This window comes from Pseudochaenichthys georgianus, chromosome 20, assembly GCF_902827115.2.
Source record: "Pseudochaenichthys georgianus chromosome 20, fPseGeo1.2, whole genome shotgun sequence".
In the NCBI taxonomy this organism is placed as follows: domain Eukaryota; kingdom Metazoa; phylum Chordata; class Actinopteri; order Perciformes; family Channichthyidae; genus Pseudochaenichthys; species Pseudochaenichthys georgianus.
Genome location: NC_047522.1, coordinates 4,526,099 through 4,540,608, shown reverse-complemented (window position 1 = coordinate 4,540,608; position 14,510 = coordinate 4,526,099). Strand labels below are relative to the sequence as shown.

The 14,510-nt window shown below is 41.6% G+C and overlaps 2 protein-coding genes across 2 annotated transcripts; one reads left to right on the top strand and one right to left on the bottom strand.

Moving 5' to 3' along the window:
- The first annotated feature begins 2,889 nt into the window (after positions 1-2,889).
- ipo4 (importin 4) lies at positions 2,890-12,652 on the top strand. The gene is made up of 30 exons (XM_034108712.2): positions 2,890-3,271; positions 3,581-3,667; positions 4,433-4,512; positions 4,614-4,655; positions 4,824-4,953; positions 5,109-5,288; positions 5,407-5,472; positions 5,572-5,673; positions 5,801-5,884; positions 6,136-6,291; positions 6,417-6,470; positions 6,624-6,733; positions 6,873-6,981; positions 7,213-7,342; positions 7,605-7,718; positions 7,926-8,039; positions 8,120-8,243; positions 8,401-8,512; positions 8,617-8,750; positions 9,027-9,104; positions 9,200-9,257; positions 9,397-9,502; positions 9,671-9,864; positions 9,992-10,042; positions 10,339-10,464; positions 10,732-10,958; positions 11,045-11,177; positions 11,265-11,369; positions 11,989-12,058; positions 12,164-12,652. The coding sequence occupies exons 1-30, from the start codon at positions 3,206-3,208 to the stop codon at positions 12,286-12,288; spliced, it is 3,267 nt and encodes a 1,088-aa protein (XP_033964603.1). The 5' UTR covers positions 2,890-3,205; the 3' UTR covers positions 12,289-12,652.
- A 77-nt stretch (positions 12,653-12,729) lies between these two features.
- Positions 12,730-14,510, bottom strand: LOC117466027 (uncharacterized). The gene is made up of 4 exons (XM_034109156.1): positions 14,383-14,510; positions 14,209-14,308; positions 14,000-14,129; positions 12,730-13,240 (listed from the first exon to the last, which is right to left on the bottom strand). The coding sequence occupies exons 1-4, from the start codon at positions 14,508-14,510 to the stop codon at positions 13,149-13,151; spliced, it is 450 nt and encodes a 149-aa protein (XP_033965047.1). The 3' UTR covers positions 12,730-13,148.

Genomic DNA, 14,510 nt, shown 5'->3' with positions numbered 1-14,510 from the left:
CCTCCTCTCCTGAAATACAACTATAACAGCAAACACTTAATACCTAGCTGTGTGTGGTACAAATAAAAACCGCTGAGTGTGATTTCTTGCTGTCCCAAGCTACAGTTTACATCATTACTTCTTCAGTTTTGCTTTCTTGCATAGTGCAGATCAGTCACTGGTGTTGTTGTTTCAGTACTTTACATTTTGGGCGTGATGTGCGAGACCACAAGAATCTCTTTTGTTGACTCAAATGTATGTAAATGACGTTTGGATACCCTCTTCCAGGTGTAAACACAAGTCACCTTTTATTGTCCTCCTTCAAGAAGTTCAATCAGTAATCTTGTTTTGATTTATATCATTGCTGGGGAAAGTACTTAACCTCAGTTAAAGTAGTTATACCCTGCACTGAATAAAAACATGGTTACAAGTACGTCCTGTGCTAATAATTTGAAATATGCAAAAATATACAAGTATTTCAGACTCAATGTTACTAAATATCCAAAGTAAAAGTACTGGTATTGTCCAATTCAGTGTTATATTTTCATATCTGATGTGTGTAAGCATTAGTTTAATGTTGTAGGTGGTGAAATGTAAAACTTCTATACAACTCTAACCAGGGTATTTTCATAGTTTGGCCTTTGAGCATATGTTTCATATTAAAAAATGTGTAAAAACTAGCAATAGTATATTTACAAGTACTGTGCAGTGATATTTTTAAACTACTCTTACCTAACTTTAGTTAGTTAATGCATCTTTAAACTTCTACTGCATACATCTTTGCAGATTCAGATTACATCAAATCAATTTATACATGTTAATTTATTAATAAGGATCACACTTCCAGAAAGTAGATTTAAATTAAAAATACCTAAATCTTTACCAGCTGCAACATTAAAGTGAAACACTTTGATGCATCAATACTTTGTAAAATATTACTTATTATTCTTAAAAAAGCCAAGTTAAGTATATATTAATACCAAAATTGTTTACTTTTGATTTTTTGATTTTAGGACTTATAGGCCTACTGGTTTAGTTTAGTTTAGTTTATTAGGATCCCCATTAGCTGGTGCATAACAACAGCTAATCTTCCTGGGGTCCACAAATAACATAAAACATGACATTCAACAGTACATTACAAGACAATGATACAAATCGTGTACGGCGTAAACTTTCCTTCAAACAGTGACTTTCATATCAACCATCACCTACAGCTTATTTTATGATTCCCCATTTCCTTGGAAAGAAAAAAAAAAGAATAATAATAATAGTGATTTTACAAATGTCTCCCTTCGCTTCTTTTAGAGTAAAACAAACTAAACAAATACAATCCTCATCATAAAGGCTGTGTGTGTGTCTATGTTAGCGAAAGTACCATATTCCTGCATGTGTTTAAAAAACCTATATGAATCGGTGTGCTGCTGTATGTTTACCATAATCTGTCTGCTGCTTGTGTAATTTACAATCTTTGGGCTTCTAGATGCCTCTTCAATCGTCTTTTGAAGCTTGCTTTAGTTGTTTCTTTAGAAATCTGATCTGGCAGTGTGTTCCATGCAGCCATACAGCACTGTGCTCTTCATAGACTCTGTTTTGGCTTTAGGGATTTGATAGCAACCTCTTGTGGCATGTCTCGTTTTATATGTATGGATTTTAGAGCTAGGTGTAAGTTGCTTATATAGGCAGGTTGGATGTTTCAGCTCATTTATCTTTCTCAAAAAGTCAAGGAGTGATACCATCAGCCTCTCCGTGACTAATGTCCAGGAGAACTTGACATGCATTTTGTTTACATTATGTCTTGGTGTACATCTAAGGGCAAGCCGAGCTGCTCTGTTTTGAACCAGTTGCAGCTTTCCCACGTCCCTCTTGTTTGCCCCTGACCAGATCATTGAGCAGTAGTCCAGTTGTGAAAGGACTAGAGTCTCAATGACTTGTTTTGTCAGTTGCGGTGGTAAAAACACTGAGCACCTCTTGATGACAGATATATTCCTCCCCATCTTTGCCACCACTGACTCTATGTGTTTCCATGATAAATTGTTCACTAGGATGAGTCCCAGGAGCTTTGTTTCCTCCACCTGCTCAACCTCTACATTATTCAGCATCAGATTCAACTGTGGTTTAGACCTTAGTACGTAATTTGTGCCAAATACAATACTTTTTGTTTTTTGAATGTTGAGCACTAATTTGTTGCTGGTCACCCATTCCATTACTGTTTTCAGTTCTTTGTTCAGAATATCAGTTATCTCACCGATTGTGGGAGCCTGTGTATATATTGTCGTGTCATCCGAGTACATAGAGACTTGTGCTTTTTCAAGAGCTAATGGAAAATCATTTGTAAAGATCATGGTGTATAATGTACTACAGGGGTGGGTATTGCTACTTTAGTAACATACCTGACTCATACCTGACTCTTCAAATACAAAGGAATAGTTAATATAGCTGGCTTATAAATGTAGTGGAATAAAAAGAAATATATTTTTAACTTGTAGTGCAGAAGAACTATAACATAGTGTAGCAGTGTGCAATTACCTAAAAGTTGCAGAAGTATATTAGATGTACTTTTTCCCTTATCAGCATTGATTTATATTTGTTGCACAGGATTATTTTAGCAAAAGATCTAATCCACAAGTGATGCTTTCTCAAAATGTCTCAAGTATTTCGTTTTCTGAAGGACATGATGGAACTATCTTCATTCCTGATTGATCACTTGTGGGTTTTTTTGTTCATAATGCCGTCAGTTTGAATTAATTTAATAAACGCTGATGTGATTTGCGTTTTTTCTGATGTATTTGAAAATAAATGCTATAGGCTATAGTTGAACAAAACTAGTATATATATATTTGCTGAACATGCCCTCCTCTCCGGTGGGGACGCTGTTAGTTTCTGCCTGCAGGTTCACTCACAGCAGCATGTCCCTTTAACACATCTCACATGGAGCTCCTGGCCGGTTCTGTCCCGCGTGCTGGCAGTTGAGCCCTAACGGACCAGCCCGAGCTAGGGACTCAATTCTGCTGGACTCGCCTTTTCGGCTTTGACAGCGCCACACGTATCCGACGTTTTCTCTAATTTAACCTTTACGGGAAACTTGACAGCTAACACACAGAGTTTCTGTTAACATATTTAACAGCTGTAACGCACTTGGTAACTACACCGGGAAACTCTTTTATTCAACCCGGTTTATTATAAATATTTGGAGTTTCAGCAGAAGTGATAGCTCTAAACCGTCAAGATGACAGAGGAACTTGAGCTAATTCTTTCGCAGCTGACACAGCCGGATAATGCTGTAATTCAGCAGGTAAAGTCACACATAACTTTGTCCCTGTTAGCATTAGCGTTATTAAGTTTGTTAAACGAAGAAAAAGTTGGGAAAACTAAGTGTAACGGGTTACTAACGGTTAACGAATTAAGCTAGCTAAAAAGTAACGTCCGACCAACTGTCTAACAGTTGGTCATGATATTCAGCACCATTATGTCCTAGCTTTAAGAGATGTGCATTATGACTGTGGCCCACTCACAACTTTATTTAAAAAGAAACCAAAGGCTTGGGTTGTGTGTCATTTGGCAGCCAGTCTAACATGGTGAGACCTCTTTTGTCCCCTTTTAGGCCACCGTCCAGCTGAAACAGGCTTTCAAAGACCCAGCCATTATCCCAGCCCTCTGTGCTGTCATGAGTGGCTCCCAAAACCCTCAGGTATTCTGTGTGGGTGTGATTTTGTTTGGGATAAGTAACATTTTCCGAATCATTTTGTGCAAGTCAAATGTTGAGTGAGTGTGCCATCTACTAGATAACATTTCTTTAAATCAGTGGAAACCAATTAATAGAAAAAGTGCTTTTACAATGGTGTCCTTCTGATACATAATACAAAATAAGTTATGCAATAAAATGTGTGAACTCAACATAATAATACATATAAATGTAACACAACAGTAAAAGAGTTACATTTCACATAGACAAATGCATTAAGTAAAACAGGTCCTTACATTATATAAACTATCATTCAATAAAAGCTTCAACACTACTGAGGTAAACATTTCTCTTTCTTAAGAGAGCTTATTCCATTTCCATGCTCATACATGGGCTGTTTTGTGTGCTTACAAGTATAGTATTCAATAAGTCTAGTTAGTGATGAACAATAACATTGTTGATTTTTAAGGATGGCTTTTTATGTAAAGGAGAGACAGCATTATTCTGTTCCGATGGTACGTGATTAACAGTGCACCTCATGACAGACGGGTGCAGGACTCATGGGACACCGAGCAATTTAGATTAGGTTCACTTATCTACAAATCTAACAGTTAATTGTACTCTTACAGTAGGACCTTCAACTGATTGTTAATCTGAAGTCTAATGTTTACATTTAAATAAGATACCTTTTTTAAATTAAAGCGTATACGTTTTTCAACATGAGATTTGGAAGATCATTTCCCCCTGTGTGCTTTCACCTATGTAAACTAGATTCGTCAGTCAGCTGCAGTGATGCTGAGGTTGAGAGTGAAGAAACACTGGAAGAAGATTAACCCTAATGATAGAGAGAGGTTTGCTTTTTTACCTTTTTCATTGAAGACTTTCACACAATTATGACACTAAACCCTGTTGAATACGAGTTGTAATGTGATGTATTTCTTTATTCATGCAGCCTTAAGACAGTGGTGTTGCAGGCCTTCATGCAGGAAACCGAGTAAGCTATTCAGTTTATCCACTTTTCACTAAGTGTATCCAGTTTCTAGAGTTATAACCCACTCTTTCCTAAATGACACTGACTGAGGTATAGCAATGTGTATCCATGCACAGGTGAAATATATATATATATTAATAAGCCCTTACTCAATGTATCTTTATTTTGCAGGCACACAGTGCAGCACTCACTCTCCCAACTGTGCGCAATGATGGTTAAGCATGAGACACCAGATCGCTGGCCTGACCTGCTGCAGCTCCTAAACCAAGCCACCAAGAGCAGCAACCCTCATGACAGACAGGTACAGGCGTCATGGAACACCTAAACATTTAGATAAGGTTCAAATATCTAAACTAAACTATCTTAATGCTAGGGCTTAACATCTCTGTGGCAACTGTGGTTAGTGATCTTTGTCCATATCAAATGGGGAATATCAACTGTCTTTTGTCCTAACAGGTTGGCCTCCTGTTGCTGAATAAGGTGATGGAGTCTAATCCTGAGCCTTTCAAGCCTCACTACTGCCAGCTGCTACAGCTGTTTACTGTTGTCCTGCAGGACCTCCAAAACCCAACAGCCCTGTACTACTGCATCCTCACCCTCACAGCCATAACTGCATACACTGGCACTGAAGAGATGGTGAGTCGGTCTTACACTTTGAATTATTGCATTTAGCAGGAACAATTCAAAAGCCTGAATAGCCTGTACAGGCGGGATAGATTTGCTATTGACTGATGTGCATTTTTCTTTCTGACAGAACCTCATGCGTTCTATCATCCCACACTTGATTGTTGCTCTGAAACACCTCATCAAGGCAGACCAGGTACATTTTCATCACAGACCTGTTTTCTGATGCCTGTAGTATTTAATGGTATGGATAAATCAGGTCCCTTAATTATTGTGTTTATCTGTGTCTGCACAGAGCCAAGCCAGCGAGGCCATGGAGGTTTTCAACGAGCTCATGGAGAGCGAGGTGTCCATCATCGTCCCTCATATTGCTGACATTGTCCGCTTGTGCTTGGAGGTGGGAGCTGCTGAATGTCTGAATGATCTCCTTACTTAATCCCAAACAAATATGTTTGAATATTTGAAATATTTTTGAAGGATTTTAATTATGATAACATTATGTTAAATATCTGTTTTCTTGTCAGGTGGGCAGTGACACCACTCTGAACGACTCAGTGCGGGTGAAAGCACTGTCTTGTATTGCTTTCCTCATCAAGCTGAAGAGCAAGGTAACGTCACCTGTTAGCGACTTTAAATAAATTACCTATATCTCTATTCTAGTCTTGATAAGATAAATTAATGTGGGATAATTGATTGAAAGAGAGAATGTGCACGTCCCCACGTTTTATACTATTTGTTTTTCGGCTCATTATATGCAGTGACAGCTTGCGTGTCATAAATAATGTTTTTGTTTTGAATTATGAATACACATTACATTGACTTAATAAAAACAATCCTTATTATTTCCTCTACTTTATAGACTGTGCTGAAGCAGAAGCTGCTGACCCCCATCCTGCAGGCCATTTTCCCTATTTTGATTGCAGCCCCCCCGCCTGGCGAGCAGGACCCAGAGGACCGGGAGGATGACAGCGGAGATGGAACAGACGATGACAATCCCAAGCATTGCTCTGCTCAGGTAGGGACACATCACGTGGATATCAAATGTGTTCTGTTGTGTAAGAACAATTACTTTTCAACAGCCCTTGTAGATTCACTGTTGAGCAATGAAGATTAAACCTATCTATTTCCTTGTATTTATAGATTATTGACACTATGGCCCTCCATATGCCCCCAGAGAAACTGTTTCAACAACTGGTAAGTCATGTGAATAAAGCTGTAAAGAATAACAGATATGTTGCGTTCAGTTGAACATTTTAAAACTGCATTGAGCGTTTAAGTAACTTGCATTGAGTTAGAACCTTGACACGGGTACCTACACACTGTATCACGCTGTGTGTTGTGCTTTAGATGCCCATGACCCAGACCTGCCTGGCCAGTGAAAACCCCTACGAGAGGAAGGGGGGGCTGATGTGTCTCGCTGTGCTGGCTGAAGGATGTGCTGACCACATACGCACCAAGTAAGTCTGGTTGACAGGAAAACAGTTCTCCATATACTCTTTATATTTTCGAATGAATGTATTTTATTATGACTGTTAGCTAAATAATACCAAGCGTGGGGATTTGAGTGTAATCACCGTTGGTCTGTATCCATGTTAGGATGCTGTCATCAGTGCTGCAGACGGTGTGCCAGAGTCTCTCTGACAGCAACCAGGTGGTGCGCAGTGCCAGCCTGTTTGCCCTGGGACAGTTCTCTGAACATTTACAGGTGAGTTATCACTGTGATGTGTTTCCTTTGCTCATACAGCTCAGACCGTAGAGTACTAATCTATAGTACAATATCAAATCCCTTTATATTGACTCACTTTGATACAAAATACTCCTTACTTCGTATAGTTAAACAAGTGCACCATTATATTTATAGTTCTACAGATACATTTTATATGATTGGAATACACTTTACACAGTTGTTCACTTTGTTTCCCCCTCTTCCCCACAGCCTGAAGTGAGCAAGTACTGTGCAGAGTTGATGCCGTTGCTGCTGGGCTACCTTTCGTCATTGAACCAGGCAAAGGTCGGCCATGTAACTAAGGCCTTTTATGCCCTTGAGAACTTCATGGAGAACCTAGGTAAGCTGAGAAAAAGACTGACACGGTACAAGTGGATCACTGCAAGAGGAAACATGAAAATATAAAACGCATAAACCTTTCAGACAGGATTTAATACAAATCCAATGTACCAAAAAAACATGTTATGTGAAAATGTCATGATTAAGTATTCAAAAGGATCCACCATTTTAGTAGTAGTTAGAATAATCCAAATCTATCTATCACTGGGTCTACATGCTCTATCTGGGTCTACATGCTCTATCCATTTCTTCACGCTAACCAGGAGCAGATATTGAGCCCTACCTGCCCACCCTGATGGAAACCATGTTGTCTGCTCTTAACAACGCTGAGAGCCTCAAGATCAAAGAGCTTGCCGTGTCTGCAATAGGTGCCATAGGTAAGAAGCTGTCAAAGGTTTATCAGATGCAATTAAAAACACTTTTCGACCTTACAATTTAAGCTGAATTTTAAGCTTACCTCCTGAAAGCTCTCTTTAGCTGTGTTATTCATTTTGTTGACTTCAAACACTAACTAGGAACCTTTTTAGAAATGCGTTACTATGACACAAGCTTGGTTCAAAGTAACCCAGTGACTTTCTTATCAGCCAATGCTGCCAAGGAGCTGCTGGTTCCCTACTTCCCCCCAGTCATTGAAAGCCTGAAGGGGTTCCTGACTACCACCTCTGAGGAAATGAGGTCTCTGCAGACTCAGTCTTTGGGTAGGTCAACCACAGAGACTTTACACCACACTCGACAGCATCATGGATGGAGGTTAATCATCTGTTTCTGTCGCTGTTAGATACTCTCTCTGTGCTGGCCCGTGCCATCGGCAAAGATGTCTTCAGTCCTCTCGCTGCAGAGTGTGTCCGTCTGGGCCTCAACCTCACAGACACTATTGATGACCCTGACCTGAGACGCTGCACGTATGTAGCTTAGTGTCTGAACATGCTTTTTTTTTACCACAGGATTCCCAGTTTCTAACATAATCTGAACAGATGTATTTGAAGACAAAGAAAGTGTTTATAATATTTTATATCCTGTAGTATTTACTCAAACTCTCTCTTTGCTTCCCTTCCTCAGGTACAGTCTGTACTCGGCTGTATCCACAGTCAGCCCCGACTGCCTCACTCCTCACCTCCCTGCCATCACTACCATCATGCTGCTCGCTCTCAAGTCCAATGAAGGCATCACGGTACTTGGCACACAGCCAGCACTCGGAGACCCACGGGCCTTTCATCAAATACACTATATTTAATACAGCATTTCACTTTGTATCCTCTCCTATTCTCTCTTCAGGCACACGTCGAGGAGGACAAGACCTTTGTCCTGCTGGATGATGACGATGATGACGACGACAACGATGTGGAAGTCAAAGATTCAGTTGAGTTTCTGGAAGATGAGCCGGACACAGATCTCCATGATGTTGCAGGGTAGGAGTCACACACATACACACAAGTACAAATGCATTTACATTTAATACCCTTAAAGAGCAACTTGCCGGTTAGAGACCCCAGTGAATAAATGTGTAGGAAAATGATGTATACACTAGATTCAAAAAAGTATATACATAAATATACACTACAGTGACATCTGGCGTCGTTTTTTTTAAGACATTTTTACTTCCGTGAAAAAAAAAAAACCCTGCAAGTTGCTCCTTAAGCAAAATCTGTTCTCACTACGTCTGATACAATTTCTCCATCTCTCAGGTTTAGTGTGGAGAACGCATACATCGATGAGAAAGAGGATGCCTGCGATGCGCTGGGAGAGATTGCCTTCAGCACTGGGTAACAGATATTTACAAAAAGCTTTTTGTAATAAAATCTATCAGACATTTCTTGTGGCATGCTTTACCTTGCGTTGCTATGGTTTCCCCTGACAGTGCTGCCTTCCAGCCCTTCTTGGAGTCCAGCTTCCAGCAGGTTTACGAGATGAGAGATGTAAGTCCCTCTGGCTGCTCAAACCCATTATCCTCCTCCTCGGTCTAAAGTCATGTGAAGCTCCCTTTGTGCATGCACACTTCAACTTGACCTACCATGCTGTTGACTTGATGCTTTTATCTGTATCCTCCCTCCCTAGTTTCCCCATGAGGACGTCCGCAGGGCAGCATTTGGAGCTATGGGCCAGTTCTGCAGAGCTCAGCATCTAGTGTGGAAGGAGATTCCCACTGAGGCCAACCACCAGGGTAAAGCCTCTCTTCTCACCAACTCCACACTACTGTCATTTCTTCAATACATAAATGGGCAGTGCTGCTTTCTGCTTAAAACACAAGTGTTCTCTAAGCATTTCTACTAGCTTCAACTCCTTTTGAACTTGCTTCCTCCCTCCTGTGCATGTCGTCTCCCTCCACCAGCCTTACTGAAGTTGCTGGATGTGGTGCTTCCCTGCTTTGTGGAAAGCGTTCGAACAGAGCACGAGCGCCAGGTAGTGATGGGCATCCTGGAAACAATGAACAACGTCATGAAGTCCTGCAAGGAGGAGGCTTTCAAGAACCCGGCACGCCTAAAGGAGATCAGCCATGTCATCCGTGACGTGCTCAAGAAGAAGGTGAGAACACTGACAATCATCCCACGACGGCTTTATTTACTTTTCACTAAAATCATTTCACATTCATTATATTTGACTGTTGGCAGTTATTCTTCTAACCCTCCACTATGGATGTGTTTCTGCTCAGACGGTTTGTCAGGACGGTGGTGGGGATGAAGCTGATGATGAAGAACAAGAGGTTGGTTTTCCTCTGGTTGCATATTAAGTGAGATCTACTCCTAAGTTACAGCCGTTTCCTTTCCATAAAGGATGTGTTAATACTAATGAATATAAATCAGCGTTGTTGTGGACATATTGATTTGTTAGTTTTAAAGTGAATGGATAAAACGTGGGACTGATAATTCAAGAATTTCAATTTCTTCTGCAGCTATGCCATCACACCGCTTCAGTCAAAAACATAAATAGCATCCATCGTACTCTCTGTGTGTGTGAGCTGCTTCACTGCCCAGTGACTCATTGTGCTTCCTGGTTCAGGCGGAGTACGATGCCATGCTCCAGGAGTTTGCTGGGGAGGGGATTCCTCTGGTGGCGTCGTCCGTGCCTGCAGACAAATTCTCCCCCTTCCTCAACGACCTGCTGCCTCTGCTCATGAACAAAACTGTGAGTGTGGACCGACTGACAAAGAACCTCAGTTTAACAGATCCTTTACTCAATCACATTTATTATCCTAGTCCTATTTTATTATGATGCTAGAACTCCTGACAGTGCAGCTACTTGCTTTTTATATTTGTTAGTCACTAGTAAATTACAATCACAATATTATAATGTTTCAAAGCGTTGATGATTTTAATCAACGGTCCATTTAATGCCTTTGATGTTTCCTTTGTGGCCAGTATCACACTAATGATTGTATTCCTCCCTCAAAAGAAATCCTCTTGCACGGTGGCAGACCGCTCCTTCTCTGTGGGAACAATCGGAGAAATCCTGCAAGCCCTTGTGACCGCACCTGGGGGCGCGGGAGTGGCGGGCCGACTGTCCAATCGCTTGCTCCCCGTGCTGGTAGCTGGGGCGAGGGACAGTGATGCTGAGGTCCGCAACAACAGCGTGTTTGCGCTGGGGTGTCTGGCCCAGGCTGCCGGACCCATCTGCGTCACGTATCCTTCTGCGCGTTGATGTGTCCAATACATATTAATCACATAAAGCATCACATGCAGCTGTTCCTTAATGAAGCGTTCTCCAGAGACTATCCCATGATGCTGTCTGTCTTCTCCAGCATGCTGACCAAAGAGTCAGACCTCAGGGTGATTGACAATCTGTGTGGAGCGCTCTGCAGGATGATCCACAGCAACGTGGACGCTGTCCCTCTCGAGCAGGTGCTGATTGTATATCATACATGCTGACACACACTCACAAACCGGAGATCTACTGGTAACCTGAATAATCTTTGTGCTCGCTAACAGGTTGTGCCCGCTCTGGTGGGTCGTCTCCCCCTCAAAGAGGACATGGATGAGAACAAGACCGTGTACAGCTGCCTGGCCATGCTCTACACACACAGCCCTGCTCTGGTACTACGCGCGCACACGCACACACACACACACACACACACACACACACACACACACACACAGCTGGTTACACCTGGTGTTATAGTCTGTGTGTAGAGGATTGTGTTGACATTCAGTCTCCATCGGCATACAACACACTCGGTAACTCATTCAGACACATTCTACAGTTTGTCTTCAAGACTTTTAAATGCCCGCCTCGTGCCCGCCTCGTGCCTATATCAAGACACAGAGAAATTGGTGGCATACAAAAGCAGAAATGTATAATTATACATCATTGGAGCAGCTGTTGAAATGTTTCCCATGATCCCAACAAATATATTGACAAATCTCAGGCCACTCTTTTAAACATCTTTATTACGTTTTGTTATGTTTTATAAAGTAGTTCAACAACACTTTGTGCATACAGAACATGTTGACTCTCTAGCTCACGCAGACTTTAGACACACACAGTCATTTAAAGACAACAGGAAAGCTAAATATTTGATTCAGTCTCTCCCAATCTGTTCCACCGAGCTTCAATGATACATGGTGATGAATCTTTTCAGAATTGTGTGATGGACTTGGACCCTGATGTTGAACATTGTGACAACAATTCTTTAAATCTGTTTTTCCCTTTCAGGTTTTGGGGCTAATGAAGCCCATCGTGGCCGCTTCCAGTCAGGTCCTCGGCAACAGCAAAGTGGATCAAGGTGAATTTAGACATTGTCCCTCATTAAGCTTCCTCAGTCACCACAGATTAATATTGCTGTGTTTTTGAGTCATCCCGTAACTCTTATTGTGTCTCTCTCCCTCAGAAACCCAGAGCACGTTGGCGCTGCTGATGAGAGACTTTGCTCAGCAGCACTCTGCAGCCTTCCAAGCAGCTGTGAGCTCACTTCCTGGAGAGCAGCAGGCAGCACTCAGCGCAGCCCTCTCGTAGCGCACTCACATCCTTCCACTCGGGTCAAAAGCCAGCAAAAAAAAAAGAAAGACGTGGGGACAGTTTGTGACTTCTCCCAAAAATAATCTAAATATAGCACTTCAACCAGTCTTGTTATCATTTCATTTGACATTTACACCTAGGAGGATTCACTTTTAATGTATTTGCTCAAATGCATGATATGTTTAAGTTTTATTATTTTAAGAGTTACCCTCCCGTGTTGTTCCCATTGTATTCTGTTTCCCTGTTGTTACTGTAAAGTGCTTCTACTATGGTCGACCTTTGTGACACGGTTTGGACTTCTGGCTTCTGCTGTCTGAGTGTGAAGCATTGATCTGCTGATAAATGTCATTATTTGTTCCAATCTCCCAGTGTAATTCAATTCACTTTAAACTCTTGATGCTTATTCTTTCTCCTAGGGTTGCCTTACTTAAAGATATATCAACTGATGGGGAATTCTGGCAGAAACACAGCGGTTAAAACAACTTCAAATACTTTATAGTTCACACTATATAAACACTACTTTATCCGTATAATAGCTCATCCTATGACTGTTTGCAGCCGCCTCTATTGGTGCTTTTTCTAGTCAGCCTGTTCAAACTACTTAACAGTATACTACAACATATATTTGACAAGTGCAAGATATTTTTACAAATGCTACAAAGATTTAACATGATGCCACAACATTCATCCTCGCCTTGCTCTAAAAACAACACTTTGAGTCCTATAATAAATGCAAACTTGCATCTTAGGCTAAAAGCGGAGTTAACAAAGTGATTTGTCGTCGAGTAGTTGCACATTAATGCCGGTATATTGACATTAATTTGCTCTCTGGTTGGATGATGGTGACTCATCGTTCCTCAGATCTCCCGTTGCTCCTCAGTCATTTCAGGCTGCTGGTTTTCCCTGTCCAATGCCAAAGTCATCTGCACCGGGGTCAGCCCGTTGTCCCCTGACGGACAGAGAGGTCTTATTTTAAATACATGTGCCACCTGAACCACATAGATATATCTGTATGTGCTGATAGTGGTAAATGCCACACATTCGTAGCGAGTGGAACCAGCCCCATGAAGCTTTTCACACAACTCAACTGAGAGGACACGTCGGGTCTATGATTATTAATATTATGAGTGTCTAAATCTGCCTGTTTTGACACAGTTGTTGACATCAGGCATCTTTGCAGTTCCTCATACACGAATGCACATCTATGATTGGACAGTTGAACAGATTTGTAAGCGAGAAAAAGGCCAAGTTGATCATTAAAGTAATTCTTCATTTTAAAATGGCTTAGCTTTAGAAATGTCCGGCTTTTCTGTTGTGTATCATAAACTGACATTTTTGGGATTTGAGACATTTAAATTAATTTCTGTATAATCTGATTAATTGAGAAAATAATTGGCAGATAAACCGATAATGTAAATAGTCTTTAGTAACAACTTTAACAAATTCCCGATTCCACGGCTTTCTCTGGACTGATCTCATTGCAATGCCTCAAGCTTTAGCAATGTGCTGTAATCTCAATCACTGACAGTTCCCCTCTCTGTAGGGCCGCTGCAGCCTGAGGCCGGCTCAGGGACTTGTGGGGCAGGGTTGTGCACAAACAGAAAATAACTATTGGATAAACTGAGCTAACACAGATAATGACAATCCATAAACCCTGAGAGCTGGAACGGCAACCTAAGATACCGTATTGAATGAAGTGCTTACAGACCTTTGCCTCCGCTTTTCCAAGGCAGGATATTCATCCCTGTGCGACAGAAGGAGCGGTCAGTGTGGGCCTCGGTGCTGTACAGCACCTCCTGCATCTGTTTCTCTCCGGGCTTCTGGGCTTTCACTCTCACCTAGGAGAGCAAACAAATCATTTTGTAATCCAGACACACATTTGTTTTTTTCCATTCATATCTGGACAAAAAGTCATACCTCAAGGATGGTGACCTCTTTCTCCTTCAGCTTCCCTGCTTTGTTCTTAATCTGGGTCTTCTTAGTGTCCACCCACACCACCCTCTCCTTCACCTCTGACCTGCACGCAGACACACGTGTTAACACATGTACATGAAATATCTTTTGAAGACCTCTCACATGAAGCAAACTCACTCTTCGATGCCCAGGTCGGCCAGTGTGGTGTCCAGGAAGGGGAACGGCTGGTGTGCCGGGTCGGGCTGCACCTCTATGGGCAGATCCACAGACATGGGGAGGTCCCACTCCAGCTTCACGCGCACCAT

Bases quoted from the DNA above. Each gene is read 5' to 3' on its own strand.
- ipo4 (XM_034108712.2), top strand. From the start codon at position 3,206: ATGACAGAGGAACTTGAGCTAATTCTTTCGCAGCTGACACAGCCGGAT. The intron at 5,674-5,800 runs GTGGGAGCTGCT...TTTTCTTGTCAG, and splicing joins TTGTCCGCTTGTGCTTGGAG to GTGGGCAGTGACACCACTCT. The intron at 10,465-10,731 runs GTGAGTGTGGAC...CTCCCTCAAAAG, and splicing joins CTCTGCTCATGAACAAAACT to AAATCCTCTTGCACGGTGGC.
- LOC117466027 (XM_034109156.1), bottom strand. From the start codon at position 14,510: ATGGTGCGCGTGAAGCTGGAGTGGGACCTCCCCATGTCTGTGGATCTG. The intron at 14,309-14,382 runs GTGAGTTTGCTT...GTCTGCGTGCAG, and splicing joins GCCGACCTGGGCATCGAAGA to GTCAGAGGTGAAGGAGAGGG. The intron at 13,241-13,999 runs GTCTGTAAGCAC...TCTGTCCGTCAG, and splicing joins TTGGAAAAGCGGAGGCAAAG to GGGACAACGGGCTGACCCCG.